A 19,243-nucleotide genomic window follows, 5' to 3' on the forward strand; every position below is an offset into this window, starting at 1 on the left:
AAAAAAAAAAGACACTAATCCTATCAGTGGGGTCCTATACTTTGTCCTCATATGGACCTAATTCTCAAAGGCCCCACCTTGGGAATTACGGTTTCAGCACATGAATTTTGGAGGGGTATGAACATTCAGTCCATAACATCATTTTTATCCACTGTACTAAGTAGCATCTAACTCCGTACTTTGAATGTGATTCTGTGTGAGTGCAGTGGAACCCACTGCCCTTGTTGGTAAGTTCCTTTAAGTAGCTTCCAATGTCTTGATAAAGTAGGGGTACATTTTCTTCATCTTTGTGTCCCCACAACCTAACTTATTGCCTGGCACACATTAGGCAATCACTACATATTTGAATGATTGAATAAATATTACCTCCAACCTGAGCCTGCTTCTGTGTCTTTAAGTAATTGCCAAAAATACTGAATAGGACCAAACCAAAAACTGATCCTTATGAAAATTGCTCAGTCTCATTTACAATATAGGTCCATCCTATTAAAAGTTTTGTTTATAGTTTTATCTTTCTATTTTTTTGTTTTTGGGGATCTCAACTATTCTCTGTATGATTGCTTCCTAAACTGTATTCTCCAACCAGTATCTGTTGTTGGATATCTGCTTACATATCTAGTACCTGCCTAATATACCTACTTGGTGCCTCATCTCAAATTAGGCACACCCAAAACTGAACTCTTCATCTCTCTCTTTACCTTTCTACCCAAACTTCTTGATCTCAGTAAATGGGACCACCAGGCAACTGAGTTTCTCAACCTAGAAATACAGTAACAGTCATCCTTGATTTTTTTCCTTTCCTGTGTCTCCCACATGAAAGCCATTTTCTAATCCTCCTTCCAGAATATATCTTATGCCAAGCACTGTTTCTTCCTTTGTTTTGTGTCTGCATGGAGACTCTAGTCCAAGCAACCATTCATTGTTTCCTTTGCAGACTCTTTGTAGGACTATTTGTTTAACAGGTCTCTCCCTTTCTCCTATGCCTGCTGACGGTTCCTTTTCATGGACGTCACAATGAATGATCTGTAAAAATGAAAACTGGATCTTACCCTTGGCCTGTTGAACACTTTTTTTGAGCTTTATTGAGATATAATTGACATATAAAATTGTGTAAGCTGCAGGTGTATACTGTGATTTGATGAATGTGTATATATTGCTGAATGAGTGTCACAACAAGGTTAATTAATACTCCATCTCCTCACTTAGTTACCTTCTGTTTTTTGTTGTGAGAATTTTTAAGATTTACTCTCTCACCAACTTTCAAGTATACAACACAGTAATATTGTCAGCTACAGTAACCATGCTGTACATTAGATCCCTAAAACCTACTCATATTACAACTGGAAGTTTGTACCCTTTGACCTCCTTCAACTGTCCCTCCCCACCCCAACTACCAATCTACTCTCTGTTTCTGTGAGTTTGATTTTTTTTTAGATTCCATATATAACTGAGACCATTCAGTATTTGGTTTTCTCTTTCTGATTTATTTCATGTAGTAAAATGTCCTCAAGTTTTATCCATGTTGTCACAAATGGCAGGATTTTCTTCTTTTTTTATGCCTAAATAATATTCATTGTATACGGGGACCACATTTTCTTTACCCACTCATCCACTGATAGACACTTAGTTTGTTTCCACTTCTTGACTGTTGTAAATAATGCTGCAGTGAACATGGGGGTGCAGGTACCTCTTCCAGGGAGTGATCTCACTTCCTTCAGACATACAGTTGATCCTTGAACACTGTGGTGGTTACGCCGCTAACTAATCCCTGTGCTGTTGAAAATGCACATGTAACTTTTGACTCCCCCAGAACTTAACTAATAGCCGCTGTTGACTGGAACGCATATTTCATATATGTATTTTATACTGTATTCTTACAAGACAGTAAGCTAGAGCAAACAAAATGTTACTAAGAAAATCATAAGGAACAGAAAATACATTTACAGTACTGTAGTGATTGAAAAAAATCTGTAAGTAAGGGGGACCCATGCAGTTCAAACCCATGTTGTTCAAGGATCAACTTTATACTTTTAGTGGCATTGTTGAATCACATGGGTTTTTGAGAAACTTCCATACTGTTTTCCATAGTACCTCTACCAATTTGCATTCTCACCAACAGTACACAAGGGTTGCATTTTCTCTACATCCTCTCTGGCACTTGTTATCTCTAGCTTTATTTTTAATAATAACAGCCATTCTAACAAATGTGAGGGGATATATCGGTTTTTGAATTGCATTTTCCTGTTGATTGGTGGTGATGAGCACTTCTTCAGGTGTTCATTTCCTGTGTCATTTTTTTTTCTGTTCTAGTGTTTACCATTTCCTTCCTTCTGCAAACTTCAGGCTTAGTTTGTTCTTCTTTTCTAGTTGCCTAAGGTATAATATTAAGTTGTTTATTTGAGATCTTTCTTTATTCTTGGTGTACATATTTATATCTATAAACTTTCCTCTTAGCACTACTTTTGCTGCATTTCTTAAGTTTTGTCTGGTACATTGTTTTTCCATTTTTATTTGTGTTAAGATTTGATTTATGTAAGATTTTTTAATGATTTCCATTGTACTAAAAAGTCAAATGCAGTGGGCTTGTTACACAGGGTTCCATGTGACCCAGCCCCTGCCTACTTCTGCACCTTCCTTTCGTGATTGTCTCCACTTCAGTAATTGTAGCTCATGGTACTTTTCAGTAAAAGTCTTGCTCTCTACTCTGCGTAGACAGTGTTTCATTATTTAGAGTTTCCCATCCCGTTTTAGTTCACTCATCTGAGTCTCTGGACAGGGGCTCTGACCTAATTTCCTTATACATTTGTGAAACTGTTGACTACTCAGAAACTCTTTCTTCCTAGTAGGTACTTTAAGAGGACATTGATGTCTTGGGAGACATTTTTTTGCCCCTTTTCTGTCACTGACCAGTTCTCAATTATGAAACATGATTTAATTAGAAGCGCTACGGCTTCTCGTTTGTTTCCAAGTTGACGTATGAAAATGGTAGCAAGGCAGGTTAAAAACTGTCCCTTGACAGAAGACTTTGTATTGGTGGTGTATCCTGTGCTGCCTATCCCCACCCCAGTCCTTTTGACTGTATCTATAAGCTTTTTCATTTCACATTTCTTTCTTTTTATTTAAGCCTGAGGGAGGAAGAGATGAAAATATTCCTAAAGCTATTAATTTTTTTCATTCTTTATTATGATTGAAAATGCATTTTTTGAAGGTCTGATTGAATCAGTTTGTTCCTAAGTGAGTCATCAGAAGTGGGTTGTGGTCGCTGGTTTGATGAGCCTTGGCGAATTCTTCATCTCCTCTGGAACATACGTTCCAAGAAGACAGCGTATCCGCTAATGAGCCGTGTCGTGTCATTGTGTGACCTCCTCCCTCTTGGAGTTGTGAACCACACTGCTTCCTCCTGGAGCAAGATTCAGTATCCTGTGGCTCACTTATCTTTCTTACTGGAAAACTGAGTGGAGATTGTTGGTGCTGTTTCAGAGGGTTGGCTATTCCTTCTTTTCTGAGAAAAACTAACAGCTCATTCCTCTGGTAGAAATTGAATGGCACAGAGTTCATCTTATCTGTAGGGATGCCAGTCATTTCTGTAGTGTTCTCTTCTCTTGATACTCTTTCACTTACTAACTTGTCCTGTTGGTTTCAGGGCCCCGTTCACCACTTGAAGTCCTTTTCTTCCCTGGATTCAGTTCTCCTTAGGACCCCTTTGCCTCTGTGCTAGCTGCTTCTTGGGGCCATCCCCTTTTCCTCTGGTAGGGCCTTAGGCGAGGTGCTGCAGGAGGCAGGGGGCTGGGGGCACCAGAGCCGTCCTAGAGCCGTGCTCAAACCTTCCCCTGTGAAGCACCGGGCTCCCCCTCCCCAGACCTGTTGCTGACTGATAGCAGAAAAGTGAAGTAAGAGAAGACACAGAGAATTCAGTTTCTAATTTTCGTTTTAGTGTCAGCAGACAAAATAAATGGCCATATTGTACAAAAGCCTACTCGCCTGCATAGACCAGCAGCAGCCCCTGGACCAGCCACCTTTGAGTAGTGCTGTTCCTCAGACTCCACTCTGAGTTGCAGCTGCCTGGACGTCACCTGAAGCATTTGTCTTATTTTTGAGCTCTTGTGATTCCTAGCTCTTCAGATGTCCACTAGCACTAAACCTCCTAGTGCTGGGAGGCAGACACTACTCCTGAGAGCTGCTCTTTTTAAATACCCACTCAGTGACCCGTTGGTAGCTGCTGAGCCCCTTCTTTTCATTTATAGAGCCCAATACGTCTGTTTCCAGAGACATTTACTATTTTGCTCACTTATTCCCATCTTTTTCTACTTTCTTTGCTTTTTAAAGTGGGTGTACAAAAATTGCTTCAAATTTTATTATGGTTTTAGTTTTTTGACTATAAATTTGTGTAAAGCAGAGAATGTCTGTTTCATGAAAGTTACTTAGGGGAAAATGATTGCAGGCTGGTAGTGTGGGGAATTTGGAGAGAGGGTTTAATCTCGATTTTGTGGGGAAGAGGGATGCCAGGTCATTTTTGAAATACCACATTCTTATTCACTAAAATTGTTTTTGGGTATATACGGTTATTAAAATTTGTGTGTTAGTAAGTAAATGAAAGAAAAAGAAACAGAAAACTAACATTCATTGAGGGGCCAGGATGTGCTAGGTACTTTACGTAAAGTATCTCTTTTCATTAAGACTATTTAATAGCTTGCACAGAGCCACTGTATGGGATCAGAGGCTTATTTTATAAGAAGTAAGTAATTTAACTATTGGGCTGCAGGATTATATAATGTGGGCACTGGGGGAGAGGCGTGAACTCTTTGAGTCCTTCAGGGTCCCATTTAATACATTACTGCTGTGGTAAATAAAAAATTCATCATGCCTCATAAAATGCCCAAGTATTTCTATGCAGGGAACCCAACAGAACACTACTATGAATACAGGTAGTTTATGGAGAACCATTCAAACACTGATGGAGGCGAGGAGGCATCATAACTACATTTTTCCAAGGACATTAGAATAAATCTGTGAGCCTGAGGAGATGATCCTAGAGCCACTGTATAGAAACACTGTATAGAAATAACATATGTATTTCTTAACATATGTTAAGAAAACATAAGTTATTTGGTTTCTAATTTTACAGTTTTATCAGTTTTAGCAGCTCTTCAGCCATCTGCTGAAAGAGTTACGAAGGCTGCCTTTCTCATGAAGACCTTTGCTTCTGAATCCCAAGTGACCTTGTACTATTTTTACATCTGTGATAGTTCTCTGTCGGTGACAGAGATGCCACTGACTCACTGTGCCCTAAGCATTGATGAATATTTCAAAATGCTGAATATAACTACACTGAAGCCAAGCAAACTCAAGACCAACATGTAAAATGAGCGTTTGTTTTGTTTCTTCCTCATGTGATGAAAGGCCTTTCTTAACATGCATGTTCTATATGAGTTATCAGAGATTTTGCAGCCAACTTTCATAAGCAAAATCAACTTTATATAGTTGTATTTCAATAAAAACATTGTCAGTCATGATTTCTCTTAGAGTAAAGGCTGTATTTCTCATTGCACAGCCCATATTTTCCGTACGATCGTTGGTGCAGTCATGGCTGCCTGTCAGATCAGTTTGGATGTGCTGCAGCTGGTTGGGTCTTTGCAGCACTGCAGACTCAGGATGACTAAAAACGGTATTTCTTCATGCTGTGGAGGTAGAATGGTGAGAGAGTCTGGAGGTGAATGGCTTCAGAGGCCAGACACCAGAGCTGGAGTGCATGGGTGATTCAGGAGAGTTGGTCCAGAGTTGGAGACCAGATAGCACAGGATGTCAGGAATTCGCTGGGAAGGCAGCCTTACCTTGAACTTGAAGCCAGAGCGTCTAGAAAGAAAGTATCCTGCAGTGACCAGAAGAAGAGTCCCAGTTTGGACTGGTGGGTAGTGGGAAATGTGGTGCCAAGAAGCCAAATGCAATGTAATAGCACATAAACTCTTTGTCAGTAACTGAGGCCAGGTCACCCTGTGCTGAACAATAGGAGTGCATACATTTAATTTACCAGCTTTTAGAATGTTAAATCCCGAGAACCAAGGAAAATGTAGTTCAGGAACTTTACACGTGACGGAGGATGTGGTAAGAGACAGTGTCCTTTAGAGGAGGGTTATTGCAAAGATGAAAAGGCTCACGTTTCTCAGTTATAGTCTTGAAGGAGACAGCAGAACTCAGGCATCATAGATCACTGGAGAATCTCTTTGGACCCATTTTCATTACCCAGAAAGCAAATCGATGGAAGACCTAACTCTAACCATGGAAGAAGTACCTAGCCTCCCATCACAGTTCTCAGGGCTCTGAGAGATTGTTTGCTTCCCTGTGGCCTATTTGCTAGAACTCTAGAAGTGGCCATCTTAGGCCCTGAGAACTTAAGTGACCTGAATAGTTTCTTGGTGCTCAGTGGTTCCTGTTTGTCAATGCTTTGAGTTGCTCAAAGGCCAGAAAACAAGTGTTGGGCAATGTGCTGAAGGTGGCATGCCAATTGTTCATTTATTATTTCTTTAATGGTGGGAAATGGGCCTGAAAGTCACTTGTAGGTCTCCATGTGAGAAATGTCAGTTTTGGACTTGTTGCCTAAAACCCGTAAGCAGAGGTACTATCTCTCACACCAGTGTGAGGCCCTCCTGCCCTTGGACAGTGGCACCAGACCCAAGACTTGAGAGAAAGCGAGATTTGGAGAGACTGGTTTCCTTCCCTGACTGCCCAGATGAGGGCATATGTTTCATTCAGCCAACATTTAATAGTTGAATATTTCCCAGATTCTGATTATGAAACTTAACTAGGACAGCTCAACAAGAAACAGATCGCATGGCAAATAAGTTTGGGAAGTGCAGCATTCTAGATCTTTTTCTGGAGTTCCACAGTGCACACAATCCCCTGGGAACCCTTTAAAAAGGAGATCTGTTTCATGTCATCTAACTCATTGTGGCCCCAAATTCATTTGACATGGGACCTCATTTTCCCTGAATACCTATTAACATTCCTTGGAACTCAGTATAAAAAGGATCTGTTCTAGGAGGTAAATGCTGAGAGGGGATGTGGGACTGAGCTATGGGAGGATATGACAAGCAAAAACAAATTCTGTCCACCTTTGACCTAAGAATCCTTTGTATGTCATGGGTGTCCTGCTTCTTGTAATAGCTTAACTTTTGAGAGTCACTAGTGAAGCCTGTGGAAACAACTCTGCCCTGAAAGGTCTGTATCTCTTATCAAATCCCTAGATGAGCTGCTTCAATTTTTAATCAAGTTGAAGAGTAATTAATTTAGTCTAGTTGTGAGCCAACCCATTTGATTTAGGAAATGTGTTTGAGGAGAACAGTTCTTTTAAACTTTAAAAATATATTTGGTAAAGATAGTTAGATTACCAAGTTATTTTTTATTTGAATCATCTGTGTATAATATTGTAATAGTATACAAATGATAGCTTTAAGAAGATAGTTCTCCTGAGATTCCATTGGCTTTGTTACTCAGCACATTTTTTAGCAGCCCAGTGATAACCTTTAAGCACAATTCCTATTATGTTTGAATTGATGCCATGTCATTTAATAGAAAGCATAAATATTTAAAAAGATTTCCAAAACATTTTTTACTCATAGGCATATGGCATTTGAAAAAACAATTAGTGGGTCTTCTCCACTCAGTTTCCTCCCTCCAAAAATTTTGTCATAAATTTCTGCGTAATATATTAATATAGGTTGTTTTCATCCACAGAGGCCAGCAAGCTTGTTATGTCCTACGTAGCAGCTGTTTGTGGAAAAGGAGCCGAAGTTAATCAAGTGAAAGAGCAGCTTTTACAGTCCAACCCAGTCCTGGAAGGTAAGCTTTTCTGTGTACAGGGGGGTCAGTGTGACTCGGACAGTAGATCCAGTTTCCAGGGCACTTCAGGTGCCTGGTGGGCTGGGAGGGAAGAGGCAGGAAGAGGTTGAGGCCCAGACCTGCTGAGCAAATGAGCCGCATCCTGAAGAACTCTTGGCTTCAGGTGCTTCAAGGAGGGAACATGTTACTCATGTAAAAGAAGCTTGCCCCCTTAAAATCATTTTTTTCCCTATCTATTTTGTTTGAATCCCTTCAATTTTGCTTAAAAACAGTCAACTGATATTTGCATTTGACTTGACTAGGAAAAACTTGGTGGAAATGAAAAAATATTTTATCATTCAGGATAATACCTGCAGCTGCTTATTTCTGTTGTCAGAAGGCTGTGTCAGAGAAACATTCAAGGGCCAGCTTGCCAGGGCTGCAGAAGGCCGAAACCTGAGCGTAGAGCTCAAATTCTATGGTTGGCTCTATGTATTAGTTTGAACTGCCATACAATATACCATAGACTGGGTGGCTTACACAACAGAAATGTATTTTCTCACACTTCTGGAAGCTCAGAAGTCCAAAATCAAGGTGCTGGCAGGCTACGTTTCCCCAAGGCCCCTTGGCTTGCAGGTGGCTGCCATCCCACTGTGGGCTCACATGGCCTCTTCCTGTGCAAGCTGGTTGGGGTGGGACCCTGGCTGGCTCACGACCTCATCTGATCCTACTTCCTGAAGGGCCCATCTCCAAATACTGGCACACGGTATCTGGGTTAGGGCACACTGCAAGTTAGGGCTTCAACATAGGAATTTGGGGGAGACACAGACACTCAGTTCATAATAACCATCAGAAAACAAAGCCAGAGATGAGTCCCCTTAATGCTGGGGAGGTTGGCATAAACCGTCGTTCTAAGCCATTCTTTACTTTGGAAATGGTAAGCCAAAGGCATCCCTATTGATGGCAATCCCTTAGTGTCCCCTTCTATTGTAGGCGGGTCTTTGTTGTCATTTAACCCAGCTGGGGCAGAATAGTTTCTCGACCGGCACTGTTAACGTTCTGGCCTGGATACATCTGCTGTGCAGGCTGTCCTGGCTGTTGTAGGGGCTTTAAAAGCAAAGCTGGCCTCTGCCCAATAGGTGCCAGTAGTACCCTGCCCCTGGTTGTTACCACTGGAAAAGTCTCCGGACAGTGCCAGATGGCCCCCAGGGGTGGTGTAGAAGAGTAGTTTGTTCATCCCTTTGTTCAAAGCTGGAAGGTCAAGATTTCACATGCATTAAAGTGGAGTTGCCTGGGGGAGGGTGGGATACCCATGTGGGGGGACAGAACTCTGCCTGTTGTCTGTTATTTAGACCTAGCTCCTCCTTCTGCTTTATTGCAAGGAGAGGCCATGCATCTTTATCCCCCAGATAGTGAAGAGTCATGAACGTACTTTGATTCAGTGAAATGCAAAGGCTGAAACATCTCTTACATTGGTATTGATCCTTCTTCCACTTAACAATATAACGGTGCCTTAACAAATAAAGAAGCTATTCTAGAAAGTGCTGTATCTTCATTTTATTGTTCCAGTTTTTGGCTTTTTGTTTACTGCCTCTTGCTTTTAAGTTAGGGTGCTATACAATGTGTTGTATTACTGTATATGTTTATTTTAAGAATGCTGTGATCTGAAGGCGAAGCACTGTGGAATGCTATAGCTTGCATCTGTGCTTAGAATCCGGGCCTTTATTCAGTGGTATTTGGAACTAGGCCCCAGTACAGGATATGGAAGAAATGTCTACTTGTGGGCATATTCTCTTTTATGGGAATGCTTTACTTTTTAACTGGAGCTGCTACTGTAAATGAACATGTAGAACAATGAACTTAAAAAAACAATTGAGGAATGTGTCTCAAGTGTTCTATAATGGAACACTTGTTTTTGATTCTTTGGCTCACAATAAAAGACTTTAGTGTTTAGAGCTCTGTTGAGTAATGTGCAACTCAGATTTGCTTGATGAAAAGATGGTTTATGGCTTGCAAATGGCGCCCTGAATAAAGTTTTTTTGAAGCAATTCCTTCATTTGCCCTTGACCTTCAAGCCACAATAAACTGTCCTTTATGTATCAGCGTCTCTAGCTGGACTTTGGGGCTGTGCACGTTAGTTAACTTGGCACCCCTACATGTACACACCCACCAGGAAGGACTGGCCTATGAAAACACAAAAAATGTCATGGTCTTCATAATGGCTAGGTAGGTACTCACCACTGTCAAGGATGCTTTTATTAAAGCCTTTCGGCTTGTGGTGGACATGGGATAATGATGTGAGCCCCTTCAACAAGTGTTCTTTTCTGAGTACTTCCCAGGTGCAGATTCCTCACTTAATGTAGCATCTCAGTGTACCTTGTTGAACAGACAATTTGGTGTCAGGGGCCTGGTAAACCATACCCATTTCAAGCAGAATCTCTGATGCACAGAACTTTCCCTGGGTTGACTTTGTAAATTTATCTTAACTGATCAGGAGCCAACTATTTTTTTTTACTCAAAAACATAAAAAAGCCAGCTAGTGTGAAATATAAGGCATCAGCTTTGGTGAATGTCCAAAGTGAGCTTCAGCTTCAACAGATACTTCCATGCTTTGACCAGGTGATTGCTTTCAAAACTTGGACTTGCTTTCAGCCCGTAGTAATCATTTGAGCTCTTGTCTGCTCTTTGTTTAATTTAGTGAAGTTACGGAGACTTCCAGGCATTTGGTGAGCTAAACATTATGTTACCTAAAGATTCATTTCTGCTCTCCACATCACTGTGAACCCTTCAGCGCTAGTTGCAGTGTGGCCCGTGGATCCCAGTACAGCCTTCGGTTGCGGGGCGGGGTATTGGTAGGCTAGAAACACAGAAGTTCATGCCCATCCCCAGACACACCAAACCAAAGTCTGCCTAAGATCCTCAGGGGATCGGTTTGTACCTTAAAGTTTGAGGTGCACTGCTGGGCTTCCAAAGCGTCAAGCAGGGATCCCCTCTGATGATATATGACTAAGTTGACTTAGTCCTTTCCTACCATGATCTGGATTGATTTGCCCCTGTCTTGTACACAGCTTCATGAAACAATCCTTTTACTTCATGATACTGTGAACTGTCTTTGTTAAACAGGAGCTCTCTGTACCTGGGCAGCATCAACCCATGGTTCTTTCGTACCTTCACTTAAAAGGGAGTCCTGTAGGAGATGCTGGCTCCTAGAAGCAGCCAAGATTGTAATAAACTTGAATTGTACATTATGGGCCGATTTATTTACTTTTTTATTTTATACAAAGTTTCACTTAGGTCTGATGGACATAAACTAAATGGAAACTATGTAACATTTTAGCCTATTGGAAATGGTATTAGTTTCCAAATCTACTCTTTTTCTGTTATATTATTATTATTATATATTTAGTCACATTTAAATAGTTTTATTTTAAAATTAAACAATTTAAAGTTTCTTGTGCCTTTTTTCTTCCAGAAACCTCATCAAGTTCCACAAAACCTTTGATAACATTATAATTTTCTCTGAAATAACCTTATTTACTGATGATAATGGTGGAAGAGCATAGAGGCCTTGCTCGCTAGCCACTCAATTGACTACTATCAGAATGTTTAAAAAGTATTGTATTAGACAAGATTAGGTTTATAGTAATACTGAAAAAAATTCCCTTAAGTCATAAGAATGACTCTGTTTTTCTATGACTTTTAATGAAGCATGCAAGCTTAGCAACTTAAGACTTCTGTTAAGAATGTTTCTATGGAAATTTTAGACAGAAATGTCATGGCTACAAGTTGTGCTTTCTAGGGTTTATAGATGTCAAATATTACATTTGCTTTAAATTTCTGCTTCAAATTATTTTCCTGTCAACTTTAATAATGCATTTGTTCCTGCTTACTAGCTTTTGGAAATGCCAAGACTGTAAGGAATGACAACTCTTCTAGATTTGTAAGTATTTGTATAAGCATGAGTGTTAACATTAATACTTAGCTCATGTATGTTTAAACAACCAGTAGATGTTTAATATTTCCTAATACACACATTTAAAAAGTAAGAATATTGAGACACTGAAAGTTCGATAAGGACTGTTTTTGTTTTCTGGAACTTTCCTTTTTAATTCTTTTTGGAGCGACTGGCTATTTTTCTCATGTTTTCTTGCCATCTGTCATTAAATTCCATGAACAGTATAAATGAGGCTGTTTAGAGCAACTGTTTACTTATCTCAGTTTTGGTATATAGAAGTCATAATTAAGAATCAGAAATTAAGTAGCAGAGTAAACCAGTGTCAAGTTTGTGTATTCTACAGCTTTTGTCCTTTCTTCAGTGGGACCAGAAAGGGTGGCAGTGTATTCTAAAGCTTTACAGAGGTAAAATCGTTAGGTTTGGCAGCTAAGCAGGAGTGTGCTAGAGGACTGAATGTTAAAAACCGAAGCTAATTGATGTTTTGAGTTAGATTGAATTGGAAAATGCTACTTCCATTAATAGAAACCTTTCTGGCCTCCTCCTTTGCTTTGCTCCCCAGCTCTCGCTGTGCCCATCAGCCCACTGGGCTCTCTCCTTGCCAGGCTCTGTCTTGCTTCTGGTCTTTACAGAGACACAGGCACTGCCTGGAGGCAGCTGGGGGAAAAATGTTGAGTGTGATGGTGGCATTTTAAATGTGGTCCCTTTTTTTAATAGTTTCACCAGTCCTTTAAATGTTATAATAAAAGATCACTTACTTTATGACCTGCCTTCTCATGTACATAACTCAGGACCACTTTTGATGGGACATGCCTCTCTGCCAGAGACCCTTCCTACCCTTTCTTTCTTCTTAACCCCCTTTTGTCTTTTCCTCATTAGTTATCCAATGCCTAAGGCAAGAAAATGGCCTTGGGTGGAGATAGTTTTGAGAGCTTGAAAAGTGGAAGGCTAAGGTTCCTAATTCCAAGGCTGTGAATTTTTTCCATTGGATTAGACCTAAAGTTGTTATGACTGATTTGAGCCATGCCTTTTCCTGTTGTGATAACATGGCTAATCTGATTACATAAATAGAATTAGAATGAAGGTGGGGGCTGATAGCAGTAATTCCAATAGATCAAGCTTCTTTATGGAGGTTTAATTTTTGCTGTTTGCAAATTGCACACACACTTAAAAAACATATTTGCACATATATTTTGTCTTCAGACCATAACAATGCAGAAAACTGTATTGTTTAAAGGTCGTTACTACTTTTGTGATATTTGAAATCTAGTGAAAGCCTTGGCAGGAGATTTGGCTTATTAGGTAACTTCAGAGAAATCCTATTATAGCACAGGTATTAGGATATAAGATTAATATTTGATTATAGGCTGAATCATTTCATGTCCAGTTTTTAGTAATTTCTCTGCTTTGTAATCTGTGACTTGACCAGTAGTATACTCAAGTCCATTTTATAATTTTATAGTAGGACTCTAATATATTTAAAGTTCTACTGTATATAACAGTGGTTTATGTATTATGTATTTTTACCCCAAGGGAATTGTGTTTACTTTGTGTTTGACAGGTTAATCTGAATGAACTTCTTGATCTCCTCACTGAGAAATCTGGTAGACCCTGTGGTGGTATAGTTATGCGTGCTCATGTATCTGACGTTTAGACCAGTGCTCCCATGGAGGCGCCTCACAGTGGTTACCTCCCCGCCAATACCTGTAGTTTGACATACTGAGCTTCTATTAAAAAAGGAGCCCACTGTTTTTGAAAAATACATTTTAAGCTTTGGAAATCATTGTTCTTGACCAAGGACTTCAGGGGAGGGGAGAGGAGTAATATGCTGAGCGTCTGCAGTTTGCAAAGAGTAAAGCTAGGCACTGGAGAGGGGGAACCTTAGGGTCAGGAGAATTTCATTACCAAACCTCTCATTTAGTGAAAATTAAATACACACACACACACACACACACACACACACACACACACACACACACACACACAATTTATTCATTTGTTTAAAAAATTTTTTTTATTAAACAGTTGAACATAGGTCTCTCTGTATCTCCCCTTGGAGTGTACAGACCTTTTCCTACCAGCAGCCAGAGTGATCTTCATAGACTTGAGTCCCTCACTGCGCTGCCGAAAGCCCTCCCAGTGGCTCCCCCTGCCGCTGGAACACGGTGCAGGCTCTGGCCCCGCTGCGCGGGAACCTGCCCTGCCCCTGCCCACGCTCACTCAGCCCCAGCCCGCAAGGCTTTGTGACTGTCAGGCATACCACGTGTTTGCAGCCTTAGGCCTTTGCCCTTGCTGTCTTTCTGTGTGATGTGCTCTGTCCCTAGATCTCTGCATGGCTGGGGACTTTTATCATTGAGGTCTCACATCAAATGTCACTTCCACAGTGACTTTCTTAGACTTTGTGACTTCGTCCTGTTTTTATTTTCTTCAGGCATTCACCAATCTCTGGAATTGTGTTTACTTCCCCTGTTTATGTGATCACTAGCCTTAGACAGTAGAGCCGTGGGAACACGTACCTCATTCTTCTTGCTCACTTTGGTGGTTCCAGTACTTAGAATAGTGCCTGGCACCATAGCAGACACTCAGAAAATATTCATTGATGAATGAATATTTATTTTTAAGATGCTTACAAACTAGTCAGAAGAAATGGACCTGTCTAAAAGTAATAATAACACACACATAAAATAGTAAGTTCCCTGGGAAAGGTATAGGTTAAGTTTTCTGGACATTCAGAATAGAGGAATGTGGGGCAGGGGACAGTTCTGAAGGGGCCCATAAGATTTAAATATGACAAAATTGAGTGGAAAGCAGGAAAAACTGGAGTGCAGCGTGAGGAAGCCTTGGAGAGAAACCGGTGTGAACTTGGACTGTCAGAGTTAACGGCTAGACCAGCAGGTCTGTGAAAGGAGGGGAAGAGCCCTTGCTGGACTCACCTGAGTTCTCTGCACTGTCCCGTGGTTCCTCCCTGGTTGGCTTCCTTTTCCATCCTCTCCAGTGTTTATGCTGCTGTCTTCAGATCTCCTATCCGTTACGGTCAGCTGATAACATTATGCCCAGTTCACAGCAATCATCACATCCTCCTGCTCCATATCACCCCAGCCTCACCTGTCCCTGTATCTGCATGCACATCCCTGTTCTGCTGGGAGAGTCTCAGTTCCTGGCTCACACTAATCCCTCCACCTGTGCTTTACATCCTGTAGCCTCCTACGTCCAGGGACCACCTTCCATCCAAATCATCCCCTCTCGTATGGTCCGCCTCGGACATTCGATTGTGAAGTTACCTTTTCTCTCCTCCTGTGTAGCTGTTTTGCCAGCATTGACCCTGGCCATCAGGGAGAGCATCGCTATTTACTCAGTTGCCTGTCCCACATTCCTGGACATTTTAATCCTTGACTCTTCCTCTCTTACCTTGTACGTCCCATCAGGGTAGACATACTCTCTGGGTAGCTCTCAGCTCTGCTTACAGTTTGTCCCTTTGCTGCTCCTGCTTCAAGCCACCGTGCCCTGATGACTGCCCCCTCCCATCAGCTTCATCTGGTCTTGCTCCTTTCCAGTCCACTGCTCACTAGCCAGAGTGATCTTACAAACAGGCAAGTCTGACCGTGGCAGGCACCCTTGTGTAGAAAGCTTTAGTGACACGACTGCTGTCAGGATAATGTCTTCATGTCATGATGTGCTGCAACATCTCTCACCATCCCCATGGATGCCAGTTCTTATGCCTGCTCCTTCCTGCTCTTCCATCTCCTTGCTGCCTAATGTTTGATACTGCATGTTTCAGCGAGGGCAGACTTCCTGCCCCCACGGTGTCCCCTTTTCTCTGTGCATGGCACCATGACCCACCGTAGGATGCATCTGCATACATGGTGATGTCCAGTTGACCTATCTCAATTCCCCCTAGACTCTGAGTACCTTGAGAGCAGGAACTGGGCCTTGCTTTCGCTTGTGTCTACTTTAGTATCTAGGAAATGCTTGATAGACATTTGCTTAATGAGTAAGTGAAGACTTGAAAAGGACAGGTGCCCCATAACAATGAAGGAGAAGGCAAGGGAGTGTGCATGAACTAATCAAAAGTCACAAATTGCATTGTTGCCTGAGCACCATTGGATCACATTTCTTCTCCCATACCATTATTTTGGAAATAGAAAGAGTTAAAGTAATTCTTTGAGAGAATTATTTACAAGCCATCTATCTGACTATTACTAAGGTAGAACATGAAATAAACCAAAGACTACTTATTAAATCAGCACACCCTTTTCCAAACAAAAAACAGCTGTCAGGGTTCTTCTGTTATATTTGTTACTCTTTAACTAGACATTGTAGACCAGTTTTTAAAAAATCACCATATGAAACTCCATCTGTGTTTCTGTGTGTTTAAGATACAGCCTATAAAGTGTAATATGAACCTGGGATTTTATACTGCTATATAATCTAGATCAAAAGCCAAAGAGTGTAACAATCATCATCTTTTATTCTGGGTTGGTCATACCATATAATCATGCATTTGGTTTGAACAGATATAAAAACAGAACTTTACGTGTTCCCTTTTATCCACTGTCCATTATGCTTGGAGTTTCTATCCATGGCTTAAAACACATTTTGCCTATAAAAACAAAATAATTTATATTCACAACTAGTGCATATATAAGGAATTTTTTCCAGTTTTTATTCTTGAATTGAATACACACACGCTTCAGAAGTGTGAAACACATATCTGGAGTGGTAAGTCACATGCTGGCTAAGAAAATCTATTCTTAAATTAGCAACATGGTAAGTTAGCTTTGAGCTAATGGGATATTTAGTGTGAATTATTTATGTATCCAAAATGTCTTGTGTCATGGTTACAAAAACTGTGTCTTTCTTTGTTACATTTAAACAAATGTATAAAAGACAATATATTATTCTCTAAGAAGATAGGCTGACTGAATATTTCAGGGGAACTTGAAAACTCACAAAGTGTTTCTTTGGCAGGGCAAATATATGGATATTGAATTTGATTTTAAAGGCGATCCACTGGGAGGAGTGATAAGTAACTGTGAGTATTTTATTTGAATCCTTTTAAAGAAGTTGAGAATAGCAAAACATACATTATAATAGAATATTTTAGATACTTGCAACTTCAAGAAAAAAGTATAAGAATATGTTTCCTACACTGTATCACAGAGAAGGGACATAGTGGATCTCTGGCAACTTGCTGCACTGATGGACCATGACTGCATTGGGGTATGGGTGGGGACTTGAATACCTTAATAAAAAATAAAAAATAAAAAAAAGAGTATGTTTCCTTTTCTTATACTGTTTCAGACCATGTGTTAGACTATGATTTCGAATTGTTTTATAATATAATTCAATTTTGAAGTCTTTTTTAAAGATCACTTAAGGTCTTTACATTTGAAAAATGTTTTAAAAGTCTGCTAAGGAAATAAGAATTAGTCCAACCATATTATTTTACATTCTATAGGTCTTTGAGCTAATCCAGTAATAAAAAAGGATTGTTCAATGATTATTTACTTTAACAAAATTATTTTATGATTTAAAGCCAATTGTAAATCATTGATCTTAATAACTTTTTGGGTGGCATCCAATAAAACAAGTGGACCTATACTTCAGATGTTTTTGTGAGAAATTTTGTTTGTCTTTTACTATATTTAGGTAATTGAAATGTGATATACCTGTTAGGTAGAAACAAATTTATTAGCTTTCTTCAGTTACGATTTTGTGATTATAGAAGTGAGATGTTCTTTGTCAAGGATGAAAAAATGAACAGTGTCAGGTGAGGCCTGCTTAACAGCTCCAGGTCCAGAGTTTTATAAGTGGACCTAATGGTGGGTATTTGTTAAAAATATGGACCTGTTCCTCAGTGCTTTGAGCTGTGGTGCGGCCAGCACTGCCCTGATGTCTCTGCTCCTGTTGCTTTTGTAGTTAATTAGTTTGGAAAATCTAAGATGACAACTCAGAGTTTGAGCACTTTCTAATGGAGCCAGGCTCTGGTTATCCTATTGAGTCCTTTTTTTTTTTTTGAGCAACACATGACTGAACTTCCCACCGCTCCTGGCCTCCTTACCACCCCAGAGTGCTATGGGGATTGTTAGAATGCAAAAAATCTCATTTTGGGTTAGAAGAGAATGATAGATTGGTTCCGGTACCCAAAGCAATGGTCATTAGAGTTGGTACAGCAGTGACATTCCTTCTTCAAATGACATTTTATGCCGAATTCCAACTGTGTAGCAGATTAAGACCTGCTCTGGTTGAAGAGAAGGTGAATATCAGAACCCCTGAGTTCCCAGTGGCCCCCAAGACCTTCCTGGTGAGCTCTAGAGCCAGAGGAGAGCCATTTGAAAGTTAGTGTTTTAAGTAATTTGGGCAAACTATGCAGCTTTTTTTTCTTAATTTTTAATTCACAATTCATAGAGAAACCTTGTAGGCAAGAGTTTTCTCATCTTTGAAGCACTAGGATGAATTCTATGGTTCTTGCCATTTACACTGTTCTGTACTTTTTAAATAGTTTTATTTTCCATTTTAGTTTGCCTGACTACATACTTTGTATACCATGCATTGGGATTAAGTGTTTTTATAGAAATGTATAGTTATTAAAGAAATGTCTTGAGGAGAAAGTTTTAATATAAAGTAAGATAGGCTAGGATAGTACCACTTAAGTGGTTTTGTATGTCAAATACTGAAGCAAATGTAGTTATACAAACTATATGTGATGTAAATGAAAGCAAGTGATTATAACCCTGCCAAGCCTGTTAGGCAAACTTCCTTCACAATGTAGCTGATGAGAGCTGGATAGGAAAAGATATGCCTCAATTTTAAGACCACCATTTGAATGATTAATTTTTATTGTGAAAGATATTCATAAATCTTTAGCACTTTTTATAAGATAAATTAACTCTAGCTCTTAGTTTAATAATTCACAGTTTTTTAAAAATGGGGTTAAGCTTCCTGGTTTTATTATAGAACTTACATCTAAACATTGTGGAATGATTGACTCAGTAGTACTTTTGAGGACTCCAGGAAAATATTTAAGGATCACTTTGTTAAAAGTATTAGAAAATAACAGGTTTTACATTTTGGAGTTTTAAGTTCCAAACAGAAATGCCTTTCTGCTGCCTAATTCTTGCAGTATCCATGGAGAATAAATATTAAAACACTCAGTTCTTTTCCAATTAAGATTAATATATCATTATGACTGAATTTCATATGGTCTTTGTTACCATTTGTTCCCACAGTGAAATTATATTGAAATTTGTGGTAGTGGGAACACCCTGGTATTTTAGAGTATCTGTTTGGAAACGAAAGTACTCCATTAGTGGTAGGAGCAGGAAATTTCACCCTCTATGGAGAGAGGACTGAGTCATGGTGGTCACTGGGAGTTGCTGTCTGCTGGCTTAAAGGGATGAACATAAATGGGCAAACCCACTCTACTTCTCTCCAAGCTGCAACAAGTTAGCTTCTTGTAGTCTAGAAAAGACGAGA

The 19,243-nt window shown here is 39.9% G+C and overlaps 1 protein-coding gene across 6 annotated transcripts in view; it reads left to right on the forward strand.

Annotated features, from left to right (window-relative positions):
- Positions 1-19,243, forward strand: part of MYO1B (myosin IB) — a 165,060-nt gene that overhangs the window by 75,009 nt on the left and 70,808 nt on the right. For all 6 annotated transcript variants that reach the window (XM_036927988.2, XM_036927985.2, XM_036927991.2 and 3 more), the window contains exons 5-7: positions 7,732-7,836; positions 11,709-11,755; positions 16,736-16,799. In XM_036927988.2, the coding sequence (XP_036783883.2) occupies positions 7,732-7,836; positions 11,709-11,755; positions 16,736-16,799 (216 nt within the window). The remainder of the gene's footprint in view (positions 1-7,731; positions 7,837-11,708; positions 11,756-16,735; positions 16,800-19,243) is intronic.

This window comes from Manis pentadactyla, chromosome 6, assembly GCF_030020395.1.
Source record: "Manis pentadactyla isolate mManPen7 chromosome 6, mManPen7.hap1, whole genome shotgun sequence".
Classification (NCBI taxonomy): Eukaryota; Metazoa; Chordata; class Mammalia; order Pholidota; family Manidae; genus Manis; species Manis pentadactyla.